Here is a 26,811-nt window from a genome sequence, read left to right as displayed (position 1 = left end):
TTTAAAAGGTCTATCAGCAACTAGTAAATAACACCCAACTACTCTTCTTCGACGAATAGTAAGATTTGATGACTACTCTCATAGTACACCCACGAGCCCGGCATGGCCAGGTAGTTAAAGCACTCGACTCGTAATCCGAGGGTCGCGGGTACGAATCCCCGTCACACCAAACATGCTCGCCCTTTCAGCTGTGGGGGCGTTATGATGTGTGGTCAATCCCACTATTCGTTGGTAAAAGAGTAGCCCAAGAGTTGGCGGCGGGTAGTGATGACCAGCTGCCTTCTCTCTAGTCTTACACTGCTAAATTAGGGACGGCTAGTGCAGATAGCCCTCGTGTAGCTTTGCGCGAAATTAAAAAATACAAAACAAGTGCATCTACGACAAAAGAACGCGAACATGAATCCTTGGAATAACAATCCAGGCACGTTAATCACTTGGCCACGCTCAGTCGTGTAGTGTCACACCTTAACATTACTTGGAACACGAATAAGATTCAAATCTATTACGTAAGGTATGCCATGTAAAACGTTTTAAATCAGTGAATTGGTTTGAATTTCACGCGAATCTACACGAGTGTTATCTGCGTCAGCCGTCCCTAATTTAACAGTATAAGACTAGAAGGAAGGCAGCTAGTTATTCCCATCCACCGCCAACTCTTGGGCTACTCTTTTAACAACGAGCGTGTTTAGTGCGACGAGGATTTGAACCCTCACTCCTCACGATTATGAGTCGAGTGCTTTAACCACCCGATCATGCAGGTCTCGTTCAGTGAATCACCGTGGATATAAAACATATCAAACTATGTTGTTTGTTATAATGGATGGAATAGGTCAGTTAACGACAGTTCTCTATATCCTAGTCTTCTCTTACATGTATTTATTATATGGTTATTGATTTTAATGAGAAAAAATAAATTAATGTCGTACGAAGAACATTGCTTATACTTCATTAAGGTTTACGCATTCATTTCAAAGCAAACAAATCTCAATTTGGAAAGTTAAAAACAAATTAAACTCACCAACATACTTGTTAAAGACTGTGGAACCCAATGTAGCCAGTTTCCGACAAACAGTAACTTAAACATCCTGTTATTTTCAGATATATATAGTAAGATACCGGACATTAGGACGGTTCCTATCCGGTCATAGAACTAAGAAAAAATCCCCAACCATTGGTAAGTAGAAGTCGCTCGCACCAAACTGATAATAGTTCCCGTATAACACCTGTAGTATCACACAGTCAGTGATAGATATTATTTAACATTTGTTATCACCAGTCGTATAGATGTTAGTGTATAAATCATCGAGACGATCACAGTTATCTGCCCTTATAAAATGTTTTAAACCTGTATTGCTCATACGCTGTAATATTACTTAGGCTTAAGACTTGTAGCATGCGACAGTTATTTGACGTCAGATGCGTAGTTCTCGTTTTTCTAACAGGTGGTCTTTTAGTAACAAAGGGAAACGTATTGGTACCTCACAGTTCACATATTTGAACCGTTTTCCCATTCGTCTTACACCTGTGGAAACTGACTGGATCACGTGAATGTAACGTTCAATTTTTGATTAGTACTGTTAAGCAAACAGTCTCACTGGGCTGGCCGCTCAAACTCAGCTTTACTTACTATCAAAACACATTTGTAATTAACAAAATCTAACAATTCCTATATTTCTCAGTTTTATTCAAAGAACTCAAGAGCACAGGCACGGCCTCCCCCTACCCACAGTGGTATGTCTCAGGACTTACAGCTCGAAAAACCGGCTTTCGATACCCGTGGTAGGCAGAGCGCGGATATTGTGTACGTTTGTTCTTAATTACAACCAAACACATATGCTTTTCTTACAAACATTTTCATAAAACGTAATAATGTTATGACAAAAAAACACGAAATGTGAAATTGACCATTATCGTTGCATACAAGAAATGTTAATAACGGATTCACGCCAGGTGTTAACTTTCAGTGCTTCCAGTATATAAATATATATCTTCGATAATTTTTGTTCTCTCCTCTGCATACTTTAACGTACGTACTTCATTCATAATTGCGAGGAAAGTTGCTACGGAGAGAAATGCAACATTTCAAAGTTCAAAAGTAAACTCCATTGCACAATCGCTGAAAGTTCAAAATCGAAGCAAGGCAAACTCACGAACCTTTTTTTCATTCCACAACCTTAATAGTTTTAATTTTGTTTTGAATTTCGCGCAAAGCTACACGAAAGCTATCTACGTCCCTAATTTTACGATGCAAGACTAGAGGGAAAGCAGCTAGTCATCACCACCCACCGCCAACTCTTTGGCAACTTTTGATTCAGTGAATAATGGGATAGACCGAACGTTATAACGCCTCCACGACTGAAAGGGCGAGCATGTTTGGTGTGACGGGAATTCGAACCCGCAATCTTAATAATGTAAGTTAAACCAGTGTGAGAACTGCATCTCTCTGCTGTCAAAACTAGCATGCTTACAGTTAAATTACTGAGATACCTGGAGTTAATATATTGAATTCGTATTTAACCTGAACTGGATGAGATTTCGAGAACATATAGCAAAACTGCAAATAGAATTGAAAACAACGTTAACACGTGCAGCTGAACCACATAAAAGCATTAGGTTTTTTTATTTTGACTCGAGGAGTGGCACAATCGCCATACGACGTTTAAACCATTTGGTGGTGATTAAGTTGACACACGGTGTTTAGATTAGAAGTCTGTGTTTATATAACCGCGATATGCTGTTTAGAAGTTGTTGTCTGTACAGCTATGAGACGCTGTTTTATACTAGAAGTTTAAATCTATACAGTCAACATACGCTCTTTAAACTAGAAGTTAATGTTTATATAGTTGTTTACAGTAATTGTTTATGTCTATACAGTTCAGATTAGGTACAGTAACCACAAGCTTTTTCTTGTTGTAAGAGTTGTTTATGTTAAAGTTGGTGGCTGTACAGTTAACACATTTTCTCTAAACCATAGAGAATATACAGTCAATAGGTTTATACCATTCAACGTACGTTCTACACACTAAACGTTATAACAAACTATATAGATAGCACACGACGTTTTTACTAGGTTTTGATGACTACGTAGGTTACACAAGAAGTTGGCAGTTATTTAAACAACACGCGCTCTTCAGAGTTGAAATGAATGATTATAGTCATTATACGGATTATTTTTAAAGTAGATTGCAATCGACATATGCTGCTAAAAATTATTGAAGAAGTTGACTGTAGAGTTGCTACAAGCTTAGTCTTAAAAAGGTTACAACTTCACAAACATAAGTAGTTGTCTTATTTTGAGGTAGGATGTATGATATCAACCACGTACTGTTTGATCTTGAAGTACTAGATATGGTGTCAAGCATATACTGTTTGATCTTGAAGTACTAGATATGGTGTCAAGCATATACTGTTTGATCTTGAAGTAATTGATATGGTGTCAAGCATATACTGTTTGATTTTAAAGTAATGGATATTGAAGTTGGAAAATATACAGACACACCAATGTTCCTAGTTTTGAAGTTAGCAACTATAGAGACACACTAATGTTCCTAGCTTTGAAGTTAGCAACTATAGAGACACATTAATGTCCCTAGTTTTGTAGTTGGTAACTATAGAGACACACTAAAGTTCCTAGTTTTGTAGTTGCTAACTATACAGACACACCATCATTTCCTAGTTTTGAAGTGGATAATTTTACAGTTCCCACTCTATCTAAGTCGTGAAATAACTGGGTATACAGGTACCCAAAACTTCTATGTTTTTGTAAGTGTATTGATAGTAAATATTTTTTTATTATTAATAAGATTAGTTTACAGTACCCACAAGCTTCGTGTTGTCGTGAGAGTATTACAAAATCATTTTAGTCTTGAAGATTAGTTAACTTTCAAGTAAGTGTTCAGTCTCGATATAAATACACAGTGAAAAGCCAATCACTATTATTTGTTTAATTAGATGGTTTTACAATCTTCGTGTAACTTTTACGTATCTAGCTTCAAAGTCATAAATTGCTCCTAAAGTCACTACAGGTTGATGAAATAGGTACGCAGTGGTAAATCACTTTTTATTTTTTGGAGTAGATGGTAGTAGAATCGTTATGTTATGTTGCAGTTTGTCATAAAGCACGTAGTAACTCAGCGGTCTATCTTCACTCTGCCCACCACAGATATTGAAACCCAATTTTTATCATTGTAAATCTATTTCACGAAACCTTTAATTTCACAACTGTACAGTCAACAAAATGTAGAGTGTTGAATAAGTGGGGTGACCGTTTTACCACAAGGCACTGTTTAAATGAAAAGTAGTTACATACATAATAATCACTCAGTATAGAATTGTTGAACAAGGCACAGGTGCCTGAAATTTTTCTTCGGAGGAGTGGGGAGAATTTGTTGTTGTTTTTTTTAGTTTCGCGCAAAGCTACACGAGGGCTATCTGTACACTTAATTTAGCAGTGTAAGACTAGAGGGAAGGCAGCTAGTCATCACCACCCACCGCAAATTCTTGGACTACTTTTTACCAACGAATAGTGGGATTGACCGTACATTATAACGCCCCCACGGCTTAAAAGGCGAGCATGTTTGGTGCGACGAGGATGCGAACCCGGGACCCTCAGATTACGAGTCTCACGCCTTAACCCACCCGGCCATGCCGGGAGAGTAAAGGTAATAGGTAAGCTCTCACAGCCAGATTGGATGAGTTTAATATTTGTAAGGTAAGTTTAAGCTATGCTGCAGAAATGCAGCTACATATACTCCATAATAGTGAATTTGGATTTGTACTTTCAGATTCTTAACCCAAGAAGTAATTCAACCTTATATAAAACAACGACTTATATGATTACAGTAATTTGAGGTTGCATAAAGCAAAATATTTTAATGGTATTTACGGTGTGTGTAAAGTATGAACAATAGTACTACGTCAGGTTCTTTGATAATCTGCTGCCGGTATTACTGGCAGATAGCAGTAGGTTGACCCTCATCAGTGTCAAAATTCAGGTGGTGTCGGTTTCTTTGATGTCTTGAGTGACAGTTGCCATGTCCAATATTCAAGAAGCCACCATTGCAACGACGTTTTTAATATTTAGTTACAGGGTAATCATATAGAGATTCTAAGTAAAGCTGCTGACATACCTGGTGATTTTTATTAAAATTTAAAATTAAGCGTGATAAATACTGTGAAATTTTGAACTGAATAAGAAACTTTTAAATTCATATACTGGATGTCAACGGAAGTAGGTATTTGTTTCGTTTTTTTTAATTTCGCGCAAAGCAACACGAGTACTATCTGCGCTAGCAGTCCCTAATTTAGCAGTTTAAGACCAGAGGGAAGTCAGATTGTCATCATCAGCCACCGCCAACACTTGGACTACTCTTTTACCAACGTACCAACGAATACCAACCGAAAAGTTATAACGCCTCCACGGCTGAAAGAGCGAGCATATTTGACGTGACGGGGATTCGAACCTGTGACCCTCAGATTGCGTGTCGAGTGCCTTACCTACCTGACCATGCTGGGTCTAAGTAGGTATTAAAAGTTATTATACGCTTGAAGTATTCGTAGATAGTTGCAACAAACTATTTTGTTTGGAAAAGCGCCCAACAGCCAAAATACTTGGCGGTGAGTGGTGACAATTAGCTGCCTTCCCTCTAGTATTACACTGCTAAATTAGGGACGACTAGCGCAGATAGCCCTCGTGTAGCTGAATAATACGTTTGTGCTATGTTAGTAAATTAAAAATGCTGGTTCCATGGTCTTCGATTTTTGGGCAAATATACTCACTTTACTTAAATGCAAATATCAGGTACAACCAGAATTTAGATGTGGTGACAAATTCTTTTAGCTTTCTATTCTTCACCAAATGAAATGTTATCTCTATATAAAATTAAAGTATCACTACTTTTAACCCTTCAGACATATATTTCATTTCATACTGTCAACTACCTGGATGATATTAAGTGATTTTATGATTTAGCCTGTTACAAAAATTAGTGTAAAGAACAAGCTAATGTTGAGTTAATTATTAAGTGACAATTGCAGGAGTAGTGCCTATAGGTGCTGACCCTTCGTGTAGAAACTGCTTGCCTCGGAGGAAGTAGAAAAGAGTTCTTTTACTGATGTTACCAGGTGTTATCACTGTACACTGTCCTATTGATTCTCCATCTTTAATTTTTTTCTAATTGCACCATACAGCACTTCGTTTTCCAGCATTCCCCTTCCCTCTGGATTTTTATGAAATTTTCCAATGATTTCCACTTTCATCTTCATTGTAGAGGTCAGTATTCTATCGGCAGTGTTATGCTGGATTTGATACAGGGGGTTTCCTTGTTTAGCTTTACATTTGCATGGCCTTGAACATACATCTAGATAACAGTGTTACCAAACAGTTGCTTTCTACCATTCGTCTGGGGTCCAACCACCCTGAATCAATCACAAATGTTATATTGGTGACACTGTCTTTTTACAGTTCATTGCTTTCAGCAATCCAGCTGAGGGCCTTCTTTACGGTTTCCAGCTTAATCCTCGTGCTGCTTGAAGAAAGTTTGAATGATATACCAGCAAAAATCGTATGTGGTTATGATATGAGGTGACTGACCACCATGGTCTTAAAAATGTGCTGACAGTCCTTTCTACGCTTCATCTTTTGTCTAATCTCTACATTGCCTGTTTAGGCTGTTTTTCACAGATCCTAATGGCGCCAATATTTGTTCCACAAGAGGGCATACGAGATCTGATTACAAAGAATTATATCACTGTTAGCTGTATAGCACCTGCTACCCATGAATTTCTTGAGATGTCTTTTGAGCAATCTCCTGCTTGAGTGATGTTTGTGAAGCTGGATTGTCCCAAATGAAAAGAAATGGCAATAGTCTGATAATAAAGTGGTTGGTTTGGTTTCTTGATAATTTCTCGTAAAGCTATACGAGGACTACCTGCATTAGCTGTCCAACTCTTTCACCAAATTTAGCAGCAATGACCAAGATTTCTTTTCCACTGCAATAACCATCTAACGATAACAGTAATAATTAAATCTACCAGATAAACCTCATTTGGGACTTGCTAATGATGCTTTGTAGGATGACGATTCAATGGCTTTTAAAATGAGAATGATCCTTCATTGGTTCAGATAAGGATCTAATAAAAGCATAAGACCATATTTTAGCGATGCTCTCTGTTGCCCAGTTACACAGATAGTCCAACACATTGGCTTTTATAAACGTCTTAACAGTGAAGATTCTTACATCATCCTCACTTGTAGCTTCAATTTTTAGATGTATTTCATCCAAGTTAAATATGGCTCTTTATCCACATGTAATTGTTGCATATGCAGTGACTACTGTAGTTTCTGCATGTCACAATAGTGAACGTATCTGTGCTGGAAAGTCTTGTTCTTCACATGTACTGTTATCACAGCAAATGACCAACACGTCACATGTTCAAGTTTTGGGTTTCTGTGGCAGCCGTAACCTTGTAGAAAGGCCAGAATGACGTACTTGGGAGATCAGCTTTTCTGTACATTTCATAACACTTCACGGTATGTACTTTGGAAGGTGTTCACCCATAGAATACATTCATACAATTCTTGCTTCCTTCAATGAGGTTGTGTCATGTCTCAACAACATGAACTGAGTCTGGACTTAATAATCCGTGATGACGAGAAAACCCGCTTGTACAGAAATATATTTGCAAAAACGGCTGGTATGGGTAGAGACAACTTTATGTAGAGGAGCGGACAACGTTTCGACCTTCTTCGGTCATCGTCCTTCACCCATCAATAAACATTCCCAGCAACCAATTAGCAACCCTCATAGAATTCACCACGATGAAGACAAACTTCATGTTCAACAACTACAACTATGTACAAACAAATGGCCAAAGCATGGGCAATCCAGTATCACCAGTTCCAGCCAATATTTTTATAACACAAGTCGAAAAACAAGCAATTAACACAGCATTACATCCACCACTATACTGGTACAGATATGTAGACGACACGATTGCGGGATTCACATCTACAGAACACACACTTAATTTTTCAATCACATTAACTTCACATGTGAACAGTAAGGAAGCAATCAAATATCATTTCTTAACCTCAAAATTACAAGAACCGACACACAATTTAAAACAGAAATCCACCGAAAAATCACCCATACTGGACTATACATTCCTTGGGACTCAGCACATGAAACAAAACAAAAACTCAACATACTAAGAAACCAAATAAACACAGCCATAAAACTATGCTCACCAGATACAATTAACGATGAATTAGACAAAATAAAACAATACTTCATCAACATCAATAAGTTTCCTCCACAAACCGTAGAAAACATTATACGCACACACCTAGACAGAAATCAAAATCAACCAACTAAAGTAAATATATCTCACGAATCAAAAAATCACGAAACCATATACTGCTGCATACCATATATTCCCGACATCAGCAGAAAAATAACCTACATTTGGCAAAAACTAGTAACAAAATATGACATTCCAGTTAATAACAAATTTATTAAAAAATCAGGCACAAAATTTAGGTTTGTACTATGTAAAACCTACACTGACAAACACAACACCAACAATGTGATAACTGCCACGACTTTTATTTTGGAGAAACAAGTAGAAAAATTGTTTGTTTGTTTTTTAATTTCGCGCAAAGCTACTCGTGGGCTATCTGCGCTAGCCGTCCCATAATTTAGCAGTGTAAGACTAGAGGGAAGGGATACTCTTGGGCTACTCTTTTACCAACGAATAGTGGGATTGACCGTAACATTATAACGCCCCCACGGCTGAAAGGGCAAGCATGTTTGGTGCGACTGGGATTCGAACCCGCGACCCTCGGATTACGAGTCGAACGCCTTAACACGCTTGGCCATGCCGAGTCAAAGTAGAAAAATAGAAACCAGATTCACAGAACACAAAAAGTGTCCTTAACACGTTTTCGAACACTGCAAGTCAAATAAACACAACATAAGCATAAAAAACGCTCGAATACTAAATGAAGAAAGAAACACAAAATTGAAGAAGCCTTACTTGTACAACAACTCAAGCCCAAAATAAACCAACACAAAGAAACACCTTTATACTACTTATATTAATAAATATGATCCAACATCTAAGCAGGCCCTCTACATTCCTACACTCAATTACACAACCGCCTTCAAACATGTGGTCAGCTACCTTTCTTTCTTTGGGAACCTGACGATGACCGAAGGTCGAAACGTTGTTTGCTCCTGTACATAAAGCCTTCTCTACCCATCCCAGCCGTTTTTACATATATATATAGTCTGGATTTGACTAAGTGCCTTAAAACTATATCAGTATCACTATTCCACCAGTAACAGGATGTTCCTTTAGAAGTTGTTTTAATTTTACTCAGTAGTTGAAAGTTGTTTAACATCCTCAAATTGGTTTCTAGTGTCTTAAACAACTCTTTCTAAAACGAATTAAGTTGCAAATTTTCTATACAGATAGACTCCATCAGTTATTAGAGGGATTAAGTGCCATACTGTCGGTATTTTTTGTGTGGCACACGTTATTAAGACTATATAATCAATTAAATAACGAAGCCACAACAAATTCGATGTATAGACACTTTCAAAACAATTTTAAAAGCTGATGGAACCCCAATAACTCTAAGATTAAAGTTTGAGCTCCTAACTACTAAATGGTTTGATAATTCAAGATGTTCAAGTTTGAAGGAGTTTGAAAAATAAAAGTTAAACATTAATGTTCTTAGTATAAACTTCCCTAGAAGTCAGTTCCCTAAAGAAAAACACCATAATGTAATTAAACCTAATTTACTAAATGCTCCATTAAGTATTTGTTTTTCTTACTAATGTAGTCATTAAATGAGTTGTATCAAATATGTTTGTTTGTTGGTTAGTAATCGCTGCTCAGTTTGGACCTTCTTGATACAGATCTTTATAACTTTAAGATATATTTAGTTATACATAGTGTGTTTTTATAACAAAGCCACATTGGGCTATTTGCTGTGTCCATCGAGGAGAATCAATTCCTCGATTTTAGCATTGCAAATCTAGACATACTGCTGTTCCAGAAGGGGCACTATTTAGTTGTAAGTAAACTGAAAATAATTTATGGTTGTTAATAAACTAAAAATAATTGTATACGTATATTTAGAGTGGACTTCTCTCATAGAGATTTTAAAACCATAAGGAAAATATTTCTTGTTGTTAATTAGCAGAACATATTTTATGGACAAAGGGCAGAAGACTTTTGAAACATGTTCTCTAAATTTGTGTTTGTAAAATAAGCAACTGTCTTCCATTTAATTAAATCTCATTATGAAAATAATCTGTTTCTATATATATTTATAAGTGGGATTCTCTCATATAAAACCATTACAAGAATATTTATTGCTGTTAATAAACTACAAGTAATTTATCTAACCTTTTCCATTCAACATAACTTCTCACATAGTTCTTTTCCAATTTCTCATATAACTTTCTAGTTTAAATAGTTTTCTTTCCATCTCTTTGGCCTGTCATGTTTCACAGTCTTTTCATTGACATTATGATAGGTAAGATAAGTCAGGCACAATGCAAAGACCCTTAAGCCTAGTAAAAATAAATTGCAGTTATTATAATGTAAATAAGTTAACTTAGAGGGTCTGAAACCACCCAGAAGGTCTCAAAAAGTTGCACTCTTTTGAAAATTTTCACCAAAACCTAGGACGAGGAAAAATCTGACAGCTGAAGTGAACCATTTTTTTTCAGACACTGTCTCTAGTAGGTTAGTGCTGTTTATTGTGGCAAACTCTTAACTGCTTCTTCCATGTGGTTAATATAAAAATAAATCAGAAGATTTCCACATGAATATATTTAATGAACTACAGCTAAATCAGGGTTGAAAGTTGTGCACATAAACGTTTGTGAACATCAGATTTCAGTGGATGACTCAAATCAAGGTTGAATGTGTAGAAACTTTAAATGACTCAAAATAGAAAATCACACAAAACAAGTTGAAAGTATTGAAATTACTTTTATCAGTCTTTTAGTACATAACCTTTCTCATAGAAGAACACAGGTATTAGAATGTGACTTTCCATACATCACCTTTGTTGCTGTTCTGCACACACTTCTGTATGATAGATGATGAAATGAACATTATCAAGTTACAATTAAAATAACAGGCCAATCTGACTGCAGTTTTCTTGAAACCAATGTTTTTGTGCTGCAATGACATTCCTTTATTGGTGCAGAAATGTTACATCTTGACAGAATGTTAAATATCATTGTGTCTATTTACGAAAGATATTCCAAGTGAAAGATAACATAAAATTAAGTTATTCTGCACAGGATATCTCCTATTTAAAATATAAAAAGAAATTAACTGATAAAAACTTGTGTTTTTCATATTTTCAAACCATTAACAAATGCACTGTTTCAGAACATGTGCTACAGATGTTGAATAGAGACAAAAAACAACAACAAGGTTTTGGTATAAAACGTTTTTAAATAATTTTAATTTTAAGTCTAAATTACTTGATGGAGCACATGTCCAACTCTACTTTTGATCCACATTTGCCTTTCATGTTAGCCATCTAGAGCAAGTCTGGGAGTAGTAATATCAATAATGGTCATTTTAAATTAGGACAGTTTTTTAGCCTTCTGGTACAGAGCATCCACTACCTTGCCCATGCTTTGAAATGTTTCTAGAGCAGCTTCGTAAGTCTTATCTCTGGTCATGTCTTCGAAAACTATCAGCACACCTTCCCCTTGGTCTAATATTCCTGGAAGAAATAAAGTACAATTGCACATTTTCAAATGAAAATTTGACTATTTTTCAATGATAAAAAAAATATTGACATACTATTATATTAGTTGGTAATGCTTAAATTCACATTACAAAAGTGTAGCTTCATTTCAAAATTATGATAAAAAATTTGATATTGTGTGTCATGCTCATTCTAGAGAAAAAGTAAGTAAAAATGCAAATATATCTATCAGCAAAAGCTTTTTCCAGATAATTTTTATTAATACACCAATATAATAAAGATCAAAACCCTGGGAAACTTTTACACGACATCCTCGTGAAACGTGAAGTTAGAATACCTAGAGTAAACCTAACAACAATGCTGAATTACTTATCAATGTACCATAACAAGTGAAAATGTGAATTACCTTGGGAACTTTATGGAAATTTTCATAACATTTTATCATCTACAAAACAATCACTGATGAACTACAATATGAACTGTTTTATGAAAGCACGAGTACTAATAATATATTATCTGAATTTTAGTAATATATCTATAAACTGTTTTCAGAACAATATGCAATTCAAGGACCAACAGTTCAGTTTACACTTAGGATCTTTTAATAATATTTACTATCAGATTATGTTCAGTGTTAATTATCTTAGAAACAATACCCAATTTTTGACCAACAATCAACTAAATAACCTTGATGAATTAAATTAGTAACAACAACCAAGAATGGGCCATACAACAAATAATGAAAATAATCTATGAAAGATTAAAGTAAAATAAATCTGCTAATAATGGTAACCCCAATATACCTCAGTACGATGTATCTTTTGTATAACAATAATATTCAACTTTCTGGGGGGAAGAAACTGAAGAAATGAAAGAAAAATACACATTTATAAACCTTGAATCACCAATGTTAAGAGAAAGTGTTTTATTTGTAGGCAACAGATAAGAGAATCTGGAGGGGGGTAACTCAGTAACCTTTAAAATTTGTGCATAAATACACACACACACACACACACACACACACACACACACACACACACACACTAGTAAAAGTCATATTTAGATAACTCAATACTTACTGCTACTTAGTAACTGTTATAATATACAAAGAACAGTTATAGCTTTGTTTTAATCTTTCAATATACAAAACTCATTGTTTGATACACAGATTCAGCAATGCACATAACAAGTAATATTAATCTATGTAATAACTTCTTATGTGATTAAACCAATGTTGACTGAACTCCATAAATATCAGAGCTCAGTTTTTATCCATTTTCATTAAATTTTTTCCACGTCTTTCATAATAATAAACAATTATTTGAGAGAGAAAATATTTTGCTGTTTTCTTGTTAAAAAATAAATAAATAAAAACATACAGGCTCTCAGCATGATTATTATAATAAGATCTTTGATATCCTATACCTTAGTATTGGTTTATGAAAACATAACTCTTATTCAAGAACTACTTTATATTATGAGGCTTGGTATTCTACATACATCATGTACCAATAAACTGCATTTCATATAATAAAATTAATAAATTAGGGTAAATTCATAACAAATTTCAAAATAAAGCAAAAATGACAACTTTTCATTGTATTATAGAATAAGTTTTAAAACTATAAACATTTTAGTCTATAATATAGACATTAGCCATTTTCTAACCAATTACATTCATATATTTTGGAGGTATTTTGATTGGTGGATTCAAAGTAGTTGCATGTATGGTGTTACTGAACACTTATTCCATGTAAATGCTTCTATTTGATAGATTATGTTATATCTTACTGAGCTAAATTACCCATTTTTAGTTCTTATGTTAATGTTTGCATGTGCTATTACAATTTAGTCATATTTTATGTTTTTCTATGTTGTTAAGACATTTGCTTATTACTCATTTAGTCCACGTACTGCTTCATAATGTATACCAATTAGCTCATCTACTATTATATTTTGAGAAATGACTGGTTTAATTAATTGTTAATGAATAATGATCTTCTGATAGATTAGTTTGTTTTATTAAGCCTCATATCCATCTCTTAAAAATGAGAACAATTACACCAAAATTGTAAGAGTTCACCTGTAATTCTTATCAGATATTTTCAACTTGTACAAGTTACTGTTTCATAGAAAACTGATCTTCAGTGCACATAATGTTTTAACAGAAATTAAGAATACATACAATATACTTCCATGCTTTATTAAGTGAACCAATTTGTTAAGTTTCTTATTTGAACTTATTCTAGTATACATGTCAGTAATGAATTTTATCCAATGATGTGAAATAGTTGCTCTTTAAAAACTGTTTTATTTTAGACCAGCAACAAATGTACCAGAAGTCCACAACTATACTGGACTTGTAGAGTGACCACTACATGAAAAGAGCTGTAAGGTGAATTTACAAGTAGTAAGTGATTCTTTTATTCAACAGAGACTGTCCTTTATTATTTTTGAGAAACAATGTACAAATTCTTGAGACTTATAAATAGGCACTGCTGTCATTTTCAATCTGAACAGTGTCTTTTCAAAAAATTAAAAAAATATATAAAGATTTGAATTATTATATAAAAATATTCAGAATTCAAAAAATATTCCATTAAGCTTTCTTATATTTAAATACTTGTGAATGAAACAACTTAGAGCATTTAATGTTTATTTCGTGTCAATGTCTCAGAACCTGACAAAAACAAGCCAACACTAAAAATATACATCTTACCATTAAATTTCTTATCAAGGATCATTTGAGAAAGTTTCTTTTCAACAGTGTCCTATAATATTGGAAGAACAATTTTCTATTATTCAACAACGGAGACAGCTTTTCAACAATGAATATTATTACACTTCTCTGCAAACCACACACATTTGAAACATGTATATTTACAGTAGCTACTTTTTTTCATGGATATAGATACATTTCACAAAAGCTGGGATGTTTAAGAATAATTTGTTATAATTATTCTAATTTGATGTAATTTCAGGGGTGGGGATTAAACTTTATAATTTTTATGTTATGTAACAAACTATTGGGTAACAATATCAACATGTGACATTTCTGGCAGAAGCATTCAGTATTATCATTATTTGAAAAGGGTTTTTTAAATTGAACTAAAAAATTGTATTATTTTATGAATTAACGGATTTTCAAAATTGATATGTTTGAAAGCAGTAAATAGTACTTGCCAATGGCAGCTTTATGCTCTTTGCTATCTGTTCAACCTGCAAGAAAAAAACATGTTTATAATTGTACTAATACACTGATTCATATTTGACTGACAGTATGAATAAGTCCCATGTTTACAGTTTTTCTAACAGTTTGAATAAACCATATGCTTACAGTTTCACTGACAGTTTAATTAAGATGTACATGTTTAAAGTCTCAATGACAACGGGATGGATATCTACATGATATTCAATGAGATGTCCTAAACTTGTTCAAAAGACTATAAACTAAACAAAAATTATGATATGGAGGGAAATCCACGAAGAAATTCTTTTTGAAGATTAATGATAAAAAAAGAAAAGAGAAACATGTATAACAGACCTCAGCATAATCGTAAGTTATGCATGATATAACTAAGTCTACCAACTCATAAAACAAAAAGTCACAAGCACATTGCTAAATAAAAGATGGTCTAACCTGTACATTAACTAGAAATAGACATAAAAACCAGTGAAACAAGAACTATCCTGAACCTAAGGAAAGCTGCATGAAATAAGACAAACTTACTGGGAAGAAGGTGAGCCTTTATAAAATAAGACAAACTAACTGGGAAGAAGGTGAGCCTTAATAAAATAAGACAAACTAACTGGGAAGAAGGTGCGCCTTAGTAAAATAAGACAAACTAACTGGGAAGAAGGTGAGCCTTAGTAAAATAAGACAAACTAACTGGGAAGAAGGTGAGCCTTATATAAAATAAGACAACCTAACTGGGAAGAAGGTGAGCTTTAGTAAAATAAGACAAACTAACTGGGAAGAAGGTGAGCCTTAGTAAAATAAGACAAACTAACTGGGAAGAAGGTGAGCCTTAGTAAAATAAGACAAACTAACTGGGAAGAAGGTGAGCTTTAGTAAAATAAGACAAACTAACTGGGAAGAAAGTGAGCCTTAATAAAATAATACAAACTAACTGGGAAGAAGATGAGCCTTTATAAAATAAGACAAACTAACTGGGAAGAAGGTGAGCCTTAATAAAATAATACAAACTAACTGGGAAGAAGATGAGGAGCACATGCATGAAATTCAGCAAAAATATGAATACAACGATATACGACACTAAAGCAGATTAATACGTTTTTATGCTTTATTTTGATATGAACACCATAACAGCCATCCTGAGATATGAAGAAAGCAGTAATGAAGAATATGGGTTCATGAAATATAGTAAAACAAACACATTAAAGAACTAATTCTTTCACTATAGGTATTTACAGGTAGTCATTGCAAATAACACAAATGCTCAATAAACTACAAGGTAGTGAGGTCTAAAGCATGAGGTTATAGCCTATCATGTAGCATCAATAAATTTTGAATTCAACAACTAAGTTCTAGAAGATAAAAATATAAAATAAGAACAACAAGCCTGTATAAGGGTGAAGTAATTTTCATAAAAAATAAGACTTGTGTTATTAATTCTGATATGAAGCCACTCTGGTTAAATATTGGCTGAAATAAAATATATTATTATTATTAGAAAAGTAAAGGTAATTTATTTTCTCTAACATTATTGACACAATGTCTAAATCCCACCTAAAGAACCAATAATCAACTGAATAAAACTTGCAAGTAAATAAGAAAAAGAGCCAATGTGACATGAGCATGTAAGTAACTAAATAAAAACCTAACCTATACACTATGAGTATGTTCAATGTGATGTCAGCAAAACACTACCGCTCAGTATGATATGGCTCGGCATCCTAACAATATCAAAGTCTAATGAAGTATAAAGCATTATGTGCTAGACATTAATACTCATTAAGTTTATCAGACAACATTAATTTAACTGAAACAAAAATACTTATACACAACATTAATGTTTATGCTAAGATAAGTAACATATGGACTAACATGCACATCACACTAACAATGCTCATAGCAATAAAGCGTATAAATCTTAGGAACGGAACTAAATAAGCAACTTTGTGAAGACCAAAAGAATTTTATTAAAATCAACTTTAATGTTTTATTACTTAAAACAAAATCCACTTCCCTAAGCAAAATGTATCATGATTTCAATACAATGAGTACTTTTCTGGAATCATTCTCCAGCTTTGACTATGGATGGTATGTGGCCATCAGAAAATTGGCCACATACACCAATATTTAAGAGAGTTAGATCTTAAGAAATGAAGAAAATTTAAGAACATTTCTTTTAAAAATATAAAACTATTTATTAAAAAAGAGTTGGAGAAAATATTTTTATTAGGAATTTTAAGAGTCCAACTATGAGCTCTGTACTAGTATTAAAATTCAGAACTAACGTGCAAGTGACATTACTATATAGAAGCACATGAACTGACCTGAACACGAGAGTAAGGCTCAATAAGACAACAGAGGTTCTGTTCTAACATTGTATCATACAAAGTGTCCAAGTGAGCTCTAATAATTGGATCCTCTACCAACTGTTTCCTGTAGTCTTTAACAGCCTACAAAAAAAAAAGTACAACCAAAAAATTAAAACAATAAGCAGGAAACAACAATTGTAAGGCTCTTATGTCTGATATTGATCTCTTAGAACAGTTCCATACTTCAAGGATTTATAACTGTTATCTGCAAGTCAAAACATTTTTCAAATCCTGAGAAAAGCCCACAATATTTGATTATTACTGAGTGTTTTTATACCCTAAAAAGACCCCTGTATGTTATTAAAAGAGATTCAATGTTTCAAGAAGGCCTCAAGGTATTTATTCGTTAGTAGCCAGAGGAGCTTCCATGTTCCAAGAAAATACTATGGTATCCATCTGTTTGTCACCTGAGTTTTTAAAACTCTTTGATAACCCCAGATGTTTACGTGTTTGTCACCAGAAGAGTTTGCATATCCATAAAAAACCTAGGGTAAATTAGTTGTGAATATTTCTTTTGAATAAAGTGTATAATTTCAGTGATGGAAATAAAGAACTAACCTATTGTATATAAACTACAGTACTTTATACACCACGTCACTCTTGGTTTCTTGAAATAGGAAGAGTAATGAAAGCTAAAATGGATTTATCCAGATAGTATAGTTTGATTTACTGTGAAATTTTAAACTTAATTTGTTTTTAAACTAAACACTTTCTTTTATATCACAAACATTTTAAACAAAAACAAACCCATTTAACCCTTTTGTTGCAGGTCATGGGCCAAAGGCCATGTCATTGCATTTGTTGACTTGAATTAAAATTTTATTCAACTATGATTTTATGAATTTATGTCAGTAACTTTGGAATAAAATTATAGATTACAATTAAACTATAGAATTACATATGAATTAATTTCTTAATTTAAAAGTCAATATTGAAAGTTTAGTTTGTTTTGAATTTTGCACAAAGCTACTCAAGGGCAATCTGCCCTAGCCACCCCTAATTTAGCAGTGTAAGACTACAGGGAAGGCAGCTAGTCATCACCATCCACCACCAACTCTCGGGCTACTCTTTTACCAATGAATAGTGTGATTGGCCATCAAATTTAATAACCCCCAGGCTGAAAGGATGAGCATGTTTGGTGTGATGGGGATTTGAACCTGCAACCCACAGATTACAAGTCGAGTGCCTAACCACCTGGTCATGCCATGCCGAATATTGAAAGAACACACCTAAATATATACTTTAGCAAGTCATGTGGTATGTTGAATGCAGCACTGTTTAAAATTAGATATTTATAACGTCAAAATACTAAGTCTATAATTTTGTACAAATTAGGAACTCAAGTTACCAATATTAACAAACTAGATTATAAAATAAGAACCTGATATCTTTTTACTTTGCTTAGATATGGTTTATGTACTGAATCATACACAGTGGCCCTGTTCACCTTGTTCCATTTTTGAAAATGGTCCCTTATATAAACTTACTTCAATATATGACACATAAATAACAATGTGACAACTCAGAATGTACCCCTAGTGGTTTTCTCAGCCATTTAAATCTGTGAAAAGGCAACCACATTCTTTCAAACCAAGATTTCAAGAAGGTAGGTTGTGTCTTTAGTCTACTGGAAGATTCGTTTTTTTTTTTTAAAAGTCTTATTAAACTACTTATTAGTTACTAGGCTTAATAAGTTATAATGGAATTGTTTCAGTCATTCAACTCTGTGTGTGTGTGTGTGTGTGTGTGTGTATACATAACCTAAAATTTTGTTTTTTGTTAAAAGAGAATTATTTGCAGTACTTCTTGATTTATTGTTTTATATTTCAAGAAAAACAAGTTTAATAATTAATTTCTAAATAGTAATAATCAATATACATATATAATGTATAATAATTGAAATGTGACTGTATATTACTAGCTACTAGTCTACTAAAACACAGCAAAGACAGGGAAAACTAAAGGCCAGTTTTATATTGCTGAATATCTAACGTGAGAGCATGCACACTGTGTCAATGTAAGTTATGTAATGTTAGCTAGGCATGACTTGAAGATTAATAATAATAATAACATATATATCATTATGAGACTTAAGCTATATCTGAACATCTATATTTTCATGTTATAATATATAGCATTCTAGCATGAAAAAAGCATAATTTATATTTCCTAATTTTTTAATGATGGTTACAAGGTTGTTCAATTGACAGACCCCACTGAAAGCAAACATTTGAAATGTAATTAGGAGGTTTTAGAGACTACGCAAATATCCGAGATTTTTGAGATGAAGAATAGTTTTTAATAATAACATGAAATCACTTTGCACTCAGACAAGTAAGGAAAAAGTCTTGATATTTTCACAAACAGATCTTTTGTAAAAAATCTGATTTTGTGTGTACAAAATACTTGTAATCTTTACTACAAGTTTGTGAAATGTTTGCAAAAATGCACATGCTAAATCAAAAGTTACAGTGCAAATAATTAATGTGTGCAAATTTGTAGACACACTGATGTATATTATACTGAGCTCATCACAATGTAGACTCTAAATTAAGAAATCAGCAAATATTTTTCCAGTTTTGTTGTCTCAACATTTCATTTTATACTTTCAATACATATTCTAACAACATTGTTGGAAAGTAGCATTACCAAATGTTATACAGGTTGTTTTATTAGCTGCAAGACACACATCTCATGTGTTGGAAAGTAGCATTACCAAATGTTATACAGGTTGTTTTATTAGCTGCAAGACACACATCTCATGTGTTGATGTTAGAAAAATAAAGCTTGAAAGCAAAATACAATGTATAAGCTGTAAAATACACCCTATTAAGTGATTTTAGCATTTCGTTTTAAGAAACATCTATAAATGTTATAAACTAGAATGCAGAAAATGGGAACATTTTTCCAATTACAAATACATGATGAGCCAATTATGTACATTGATATATACCAATCAGACTCTTACAAATTACTTACAGCTAGTTAATAAGGAAATAGGGTAAAAGGTAAAATCTTTGATGCCAAGAAAATAAACTGAGGAATTAGCCAACATATAAGGGTATGGAAATTCAAGGTATGTCATACACTGACTAACATATGAAAAGGATATAGAAATTGAAGGACTGTGACACACATACATTGTGGTACATTTGCTACGACATGAAAAAGCTACAGAAATAATGGGCTGTGAAATATTACACAAGATGTGCATTGAAGCAATGTACACACTGGCTAATATATGAAAAGAAAGCACTACAATTAATACATGCCTAACCTTTTTAAAGTCTGCTAGAGATCGTTTATGACTGGCTTGAGCTACTTTTTTCATTGCTTCTGTTTCAGAACCAGCATACCTAAGAGCCAGCTTCCCCATCACTATTGACTGTACATCATCAGGCCTAAAATACATAAATAAAAACAAGTTTATTGCATAATATCTAAACATGTTAAAGACCAATGTCTTAAAATTTAGGCCACAAATTATAATACAAGATGAACTTACTGAAAAAAAAAAAATCAGCTCTTAATCAGTAATTAGATTTTTCGATAATTTACTAATATTTTCTCATGTGGTATTTAATACATTAAACTTTACATATTCATTATCAGTGTAAAAGGAAAAAATCTCTATACAGACAAAAGTAACTTACACATTTAGCATTATTTTTGAGAGAAGCATGTACTTTAGAGCAATTAATGCCTTTGGGTTGTCCAATGTATCATATCCCTCAAATGCCTCATAAAAATAAGAAAAAGCAGTCTTGAAATCCCTCTCATCAGCAGCATGGAGAATTCCAGCTTGGAGGTCTAGAGCAGCCTGTAGCTTAGGAGGGCAATAGATGGCATTAGCTGTGGTTCGTGCTGATGTAAGAGCCGCCCTATATGCAGAAATGAGAGACAAAATGAAAAAAATTTCCATTGGAATGATTTAAATAAGCAATTATTGAAGAAACATTAAAAGTATTAGGATGCTCAATGTCAAGGTATTGCTTTAATGGAATTCAAAAGATGACACTAGCTTTCATCCACTTGTTCAGCAGAACACATCACAATATGCTTTTTGCACTTGAACAACATAAATATCAAAATCTGGTTTTTAGCTTTATAGGCTTTCAGACTTACCTTTGAGCTACTGTGAACCCCTTTCTCAGTTGAAGGGGTTGAGATGAGATAGAAAAAATATAAAGGAGGCTCCACCATACATCCTGAGGGCACTTTCAAAATTTTGGAGGTAAACCAACTCTCACAGTAAGCACTTCTAGTTAAGTAACAAAACCACAGGGAAGCTTAAGGCACAGTTTGAGGTAGCTTCAGTCCCAACAAACACCTTTTACAAATACCAAAATCTTGTAGAATGTTTCAAAGATAAACCTTCTTTATGCAAGTTAGTACTTACGATGTTGAACACTGTTTTATAAATTTCAGTACAGTTAATACATCAATCAGTACAGATGTTGTGTAGCACTGAACAACAACCACACAAGTTTAGGGTTAAACTGAATGTAGCATACATTATGTCAATCTTTATCAATATATTATTTTTATCAGGTTTTCATTTTTTTTAAATTTATCCAACAGAAACAGTAAAAGTATGTCTATTGAATTGGTTATGATTGCAATATTAATTCAAGACATGTTTTATACTTAATTGAATGAAATACTTAAAAAAAAAAGATTCCATTGTTGTGCAAGAACATAAGTTTACCACATTTTGAAGAGTTTCTCAAGTTACAACTTTAATTCTACCAAACAGTAAGAACAGAAACAAAAACAAGATTGTTAATGGTACACGTGTAAATATAAGGAGCATAACTGCACTAAATTAATATAGTGGCCACTTTAATATACTCACAACCTTTGGGAATTACGAAGTAAAGCTATGGCTATTATGAAAAATTTATATGCACTATGACAAAATGGTAAACTAAAGAGACTAAGTACAACTATAAAGTCCAAGGTACAAGTACACTTTATCTAATGATGGTGCTTCTTGGAAATATCCTTAGAGCATAAATTCCACTGCAAAGGTTGCATCATAAGGCTGTCATATTTATAGTATACCAGTTTTCCCTACATACTTTCAATAATCTATTTAGTGAAAGATGATAGTTTCAAGTACCCATTTTAACAGTCCACTCATACAGAAATCCATAAGCACTGCAAGTGGACTTGTACATCTTCAGGTGGAATACTATGAATATTTCATTCTCCAGCTACTTTTGGTATGTAACAATTGAATAAATATGTTGCAAAGTAACTGGTGTACATGTAACGTGAGTAATTTTTCTTCTATATTGCATACTGTTGCCTGGGTCATAAGGATGGTTTTACCATTTGTGTACACTCTTCTGTTAAAAGAAACTGCACTTCCGTTATGAAATATGGGTACAACTTGTTGCACATCTATTTCTGAATTGATCATTGTGTCCCAAAGTGAGTCATACTCTTTTGTTTTCTGATGCCATTAACTCTTTGCAAATAAGTGTCCCCTTTGTATACATCACAACCTTTTATACAATTATATTAACAATTTAATTAGAAAATTTGGCATATAAATAATTTAAGTTTACATTTTAATATTATCTAAGTTTTAATTTCCCAATTTTAAAAAATATTAACAATTTCTCAAACTTCACTTTTCAGTGTTGTGACATGTCCGAGCTCAGGTTTCTCCACCTCAGAATTTTCTGATTTTAAAAATAAGCTGCTGTAATTTCCCATCAATTAAAATATTAAGTATAAACAAGAATTTAAAATCTAAACCTTTTGTATTCTTGATTTGCTGAGATATCAATAAATATACCAAATCCATTAAAGCCCCTCTCCTCCTGCTCTGATTTTTTTAGATTAATTATTAATCATTTTTACAAGATTGATGGACATGTGTAAAAAACCAATAAAAAGAGAGGTTCTCCTTCATGTGAAAGTTAAAATCATCCTCTTGGTGAGGAGAGCAGTCATTAGATTTTCTTCTAGTGTGATCATGTATCTGCTAATGGAATGTTTAAATTATTTATAGATTAGTTATGAAACCAGATAAATTAAAACAGTTATGGGAAAAATTTCTTGTACTAGTTGATATATTGTTCATGTTCTCAAATGCATATTTGAAAGCTACATGAAGTATTATTTGGACACTTAAACTTGTATGACTGAATGACATTTAGGAAAGAAAGGTTTGAGATTTGCACACAAGTTCAAACCAGTTTCACAGTCCAATAAATACTAAAAATCCATGTTTTCTTGTGTATATTTATTTATCATTATACATTCTGAACTAAAGTAACTAAAATGTACAAATTATAAACTTCCTATCTTAACCTAATAGATGAGTAAAATTTCAAAAGTAATTTGTGTGCATCAGTTTACATTCATGTTCCATTTTTGTTACACCTGATGGCAAAGATAATGCCTTTAGCTGTGATTTATTGTTTCACTTCTACAGTGGGTAAGAAGTACTATAATAAACCCATAAACAAAAGACAAGAAAATGTTAACAGCTGAAACTTTTAAGTAACTTGGAATTTTATGATTAGTATTTCAGTCAATTCAAAGAAAATAATGGTTTTCTTTTTATTCTTCAACTGCACATCAATGATTTTTCTACTGACCCGAGAATCAAGTGTGGTGTTAGTACAATGAAAATAAGAGGATATTAAATTTTACTGAAAAAAAGATATTCATATAAGAAGCTCTGTGAGTTGTGCAAATGAAATATGAAAATTGCACAATGAAAATGATTATTTTTGTTCTAAGCACATAAGTAATCATTCTCTCAGACTGATTCAGTAAAGGCTTTGGAAACTCACAGAAAAATCTTTAGTAAATGCATTGCATTATATAAAATTTTACTAAAAATTCTATAAACTTTGTCAAAACACAATTAGTAAATTCAAAGTTATATCAAAATTATTATATACAGCTACACCTACAGCAAACAGATAGCTAAATACAAAGGATATTTCCACATTGGAAATAATAAATCCATTATCTGAACACATTTATGATACGAGCATATGGATATTCTGCATCAGTACAGGTTGTTATACAGCCATATCAAAATAGCATTAAATTTTCAGTTATATCACACTACTCTCATAATGCAAAACAATGACAAAATGTGGTGCTTAGACAATCTGTTTTAACATAATTTTATGTTAGTTGTGGTTGTCATTTGATTTGCTAATTTTCATACTCAAAATAGTTTTAACATAATGTGTTGAATCCTCTGCAGAAGGTACTGCAACTAAAAAAAAAAGACACTAAAACATTCATTTGGTAACATGTATCAGGTACCTGAGCATGAAATGTGTGGAAACCTAACAGACATGAAGTTTAACTGAAGATATTATACCTGACCACCAGCAGTGAAAGAATTAATAGAAGCATACAAGTTTGATTATTTATATGACAAATTAAATAGATGGATTTACTTTGTAAACTATTGTTATTATAGTGAATAACACCACTCATTTTATTAGTGTAAAACAGGGACAATTCAGACATATTTTAAAATTTTAACCCTCAGTTTATCTATACATACTTCACCTGCTAAGTTTTATAGTAGGTTCAAGAAATCGGTTAATTTAAGAACAGATAATCTAATTTATAATTACTTAGTGAAACAAACATCTGGCAACAAGTTCAAATCATCATCAAATAAACAAGTGATATATACACTATCAATGACAAAAAATACATTTCAGTAAGTCTTTTCCAGTATACTACAGAAATTAAAAATTTTAACTGTAAGAACAATACTTTTCCCACTCTCAAAAGACTGGCAACTTACTAAAAATATTTTACCTTGCTTTAGGTAAGTTACTGAGAGCATGGTAGACTTTACTTTCCAGAAGTTGAACTTCTACTAAAAGATTTTTGTCATCCAGTTTTTTCAGCTCCTTCAGGAGAATACTGCCTAGAATTAAAAATAACTTGGAGAATTAATTTAATGTGTCAACTTTTTGTCTTCTTCATTAATAAGCAGTTTAACACACTTTCAGCAGATAAAACAAACTAATCAGTTTAAGTTTCAACTTTTTATATTCCAAACATAACATTTCACCAATTATCCAAGGTTTTAATTTACCCCCACAGAATAAACAATAAAAATTAAACAAGTTTCTAGCACTCAAAGAACATTTGCCCATGTTCAAAGGTGTGCAACTTAATCTCAAATGTATGCTATACATTCCCCCAAACATATTACAACAAATATCATCTGGACAAGAAAATGTTCTAATCCAGTTCCCAAGCACTGAAAAACCCTTTTAGTTAAAATATAAGTTTCTAAGATAAAACAAACAACAATTATTTCATATTTTACAAAGGCAAGGAATTACTTATATTATTTACTATGTAGCTCTGAACAAAAATAAGTAGATACATATTATATGGTCTGGCATTTCAATATAATTACAGATCATAGAACGCAAGTTTCTAAAACATTGTGTAATTAATAATAATTAGGTCATGCTCTGCTTTCTTTAAACTGTTAAGTGTAAAATACATTCTTCATCTTAATAGGCAATTACATTGGTGACATAATATTTGATATGTTAGATAAATAAAGACTTTTAAGCAAGTTTCACCAGGAGATGTTTTTTAATGTTAAGATGCAGAACATTTTTTTCAGAGGATTTAGCCTGTTATGGATGATAAATATCACTACGCCTTCACTGGACATAAAAACTACTACTTATATCAAATGCCAACCTATTCTGTTTTTACTAAATTATTTTTAGGAATAGAATGAATAAACAAGTTTTAAAATTATGATTGAGGTATCAAAATAAATCACCTTCATCACTTAATATATAGTTATTCCTTCTCTTGAACAACTAGGTAAAGAAATGTAAGTGTTCTGAAGAAAAGGTGAAGTACCAATCATCTAACAACTACTAACACCCACAACCAACACTTCAAGATACATCAAAACATGTCTTTAACCAGCAAGAAAGCTCCAGTCAGTACAGAAAACAACAGCAAATGTATAATAAAAGAAAGACCAAAGAATTGTTGTTGTTTTTTTTCAATTTTGCACAAATCTACACAAGGGCTATCTGCAATAGCCATCCCTAATTTAACAGTGTAAGACTAGAGGGAAGGCAGCTAGTCATTACTACCCACCACCAACTCTAATTCTTTTAGCAACAAATAGTGGAACTGACCCTCACATTATATTGCCTTCACAGCTGAAAGGGCAAGCATGTACGGTGCAATGGGGATTTGAACACGTCTCTCAGGTTACAAGTTGAGCACCTGGCCATGCCAGGCCAAGATACCAAAGAAAATATGGAAGAAGTCTAATAAAGACCAAGCAAAAAAAACAAACAAAACACATATCCTAATGTATGAATATCAGACACATTCAGAACATGACTAAAAATTAAGTAATGAAAATAAAAACAAACAAACATACAAAAACATATATCAAACCCTTTCCAAAAGGCTTACCATCTTTCCATTTCTTTCAGGGAGTTAAGAAAAGTCTACCTATA

The 26,811-nt window shown here is 32.8% G+C and overlaps 1 protein-coding gene and 1 long non-coding RNA gene across 2 annotated transcripts in view; one reads left to right on the top strand and one right to left on the bottom strand.

Moving 5' to 3' along the window:
* Window positions 1–1,117: 1,117 nt before the first annotated feature.
* On the top strand, window positions 1,118–26,811 carry LOC143235280 (uncharacterized). The gene is made up of 3 exons (XR_013018999.1): window positions 1,118–1,174; window positions 14,063–14,153; window positions 26,156–26,811. It is a non-coding gene; the product is annotated as an uncharacterized LOC143235280 (long non-coding RNA).
* Rpn6 (regulatory particle non-ATPase 6) overlaps window positions 10,988–26,811 on the bottom strand; it is a 35,998-nt gene continuing 20,174 nt past the window's right edge. Inside the window, exons 6-12 of the mRNA XM_076473244.1 lie at window positions 25,118–25,229; window positions 20,962–21,189; window positions 20,586–20,709; window positions 17,264–17,389; window positions 14,927–14,962; window positions 14,463–14,514; window positions 10,988–11,758 (exon numbers count right to left, since the gene is read on the bottom strand). Of these exons, the coding sequence (XP_076329359.1) occupies window positions 11,616–11,758; window positions 14,463–14,514; window positions 14,927–14,962; window positions 17,264–17,389; window positions 20,586–20,709; window positions 20,962–21,189; window positions 25,118–25,229 (821 nt within the window). The 3' untranslated portion in view covers window positions 10,988–11,615. The remainder of the gene's footprint in view (window positions 11,759–14,462; window positions 14,515–14,926; window positions 14,963–17,263; window positions 17,390–20,585; window positions 20,710–20,961; window positions 21,190–25,117; window positions 25,230–26,811) is intronic.

The sequence above is a fragment of the Tachypleus tridentatus genome, chromosome 12 (genome assembly GCF_004210375.1).
Source record: "Tachypleus tridentatus isolate NWPU-2018 chromosome 12, ASM421037v1, whole genome shotgun sequence".
Classification (NCBI taxonomy): domain Eukaryota; kingdom Metazoa; phylum Arthropoda; class Merostomata; order Xiphosura; family Limulidae; genus Tachypleus; species Tachypleus tridentatus.
This window is presented reverse-complemented; position numbering and strand designations above follow the sequence as displayed.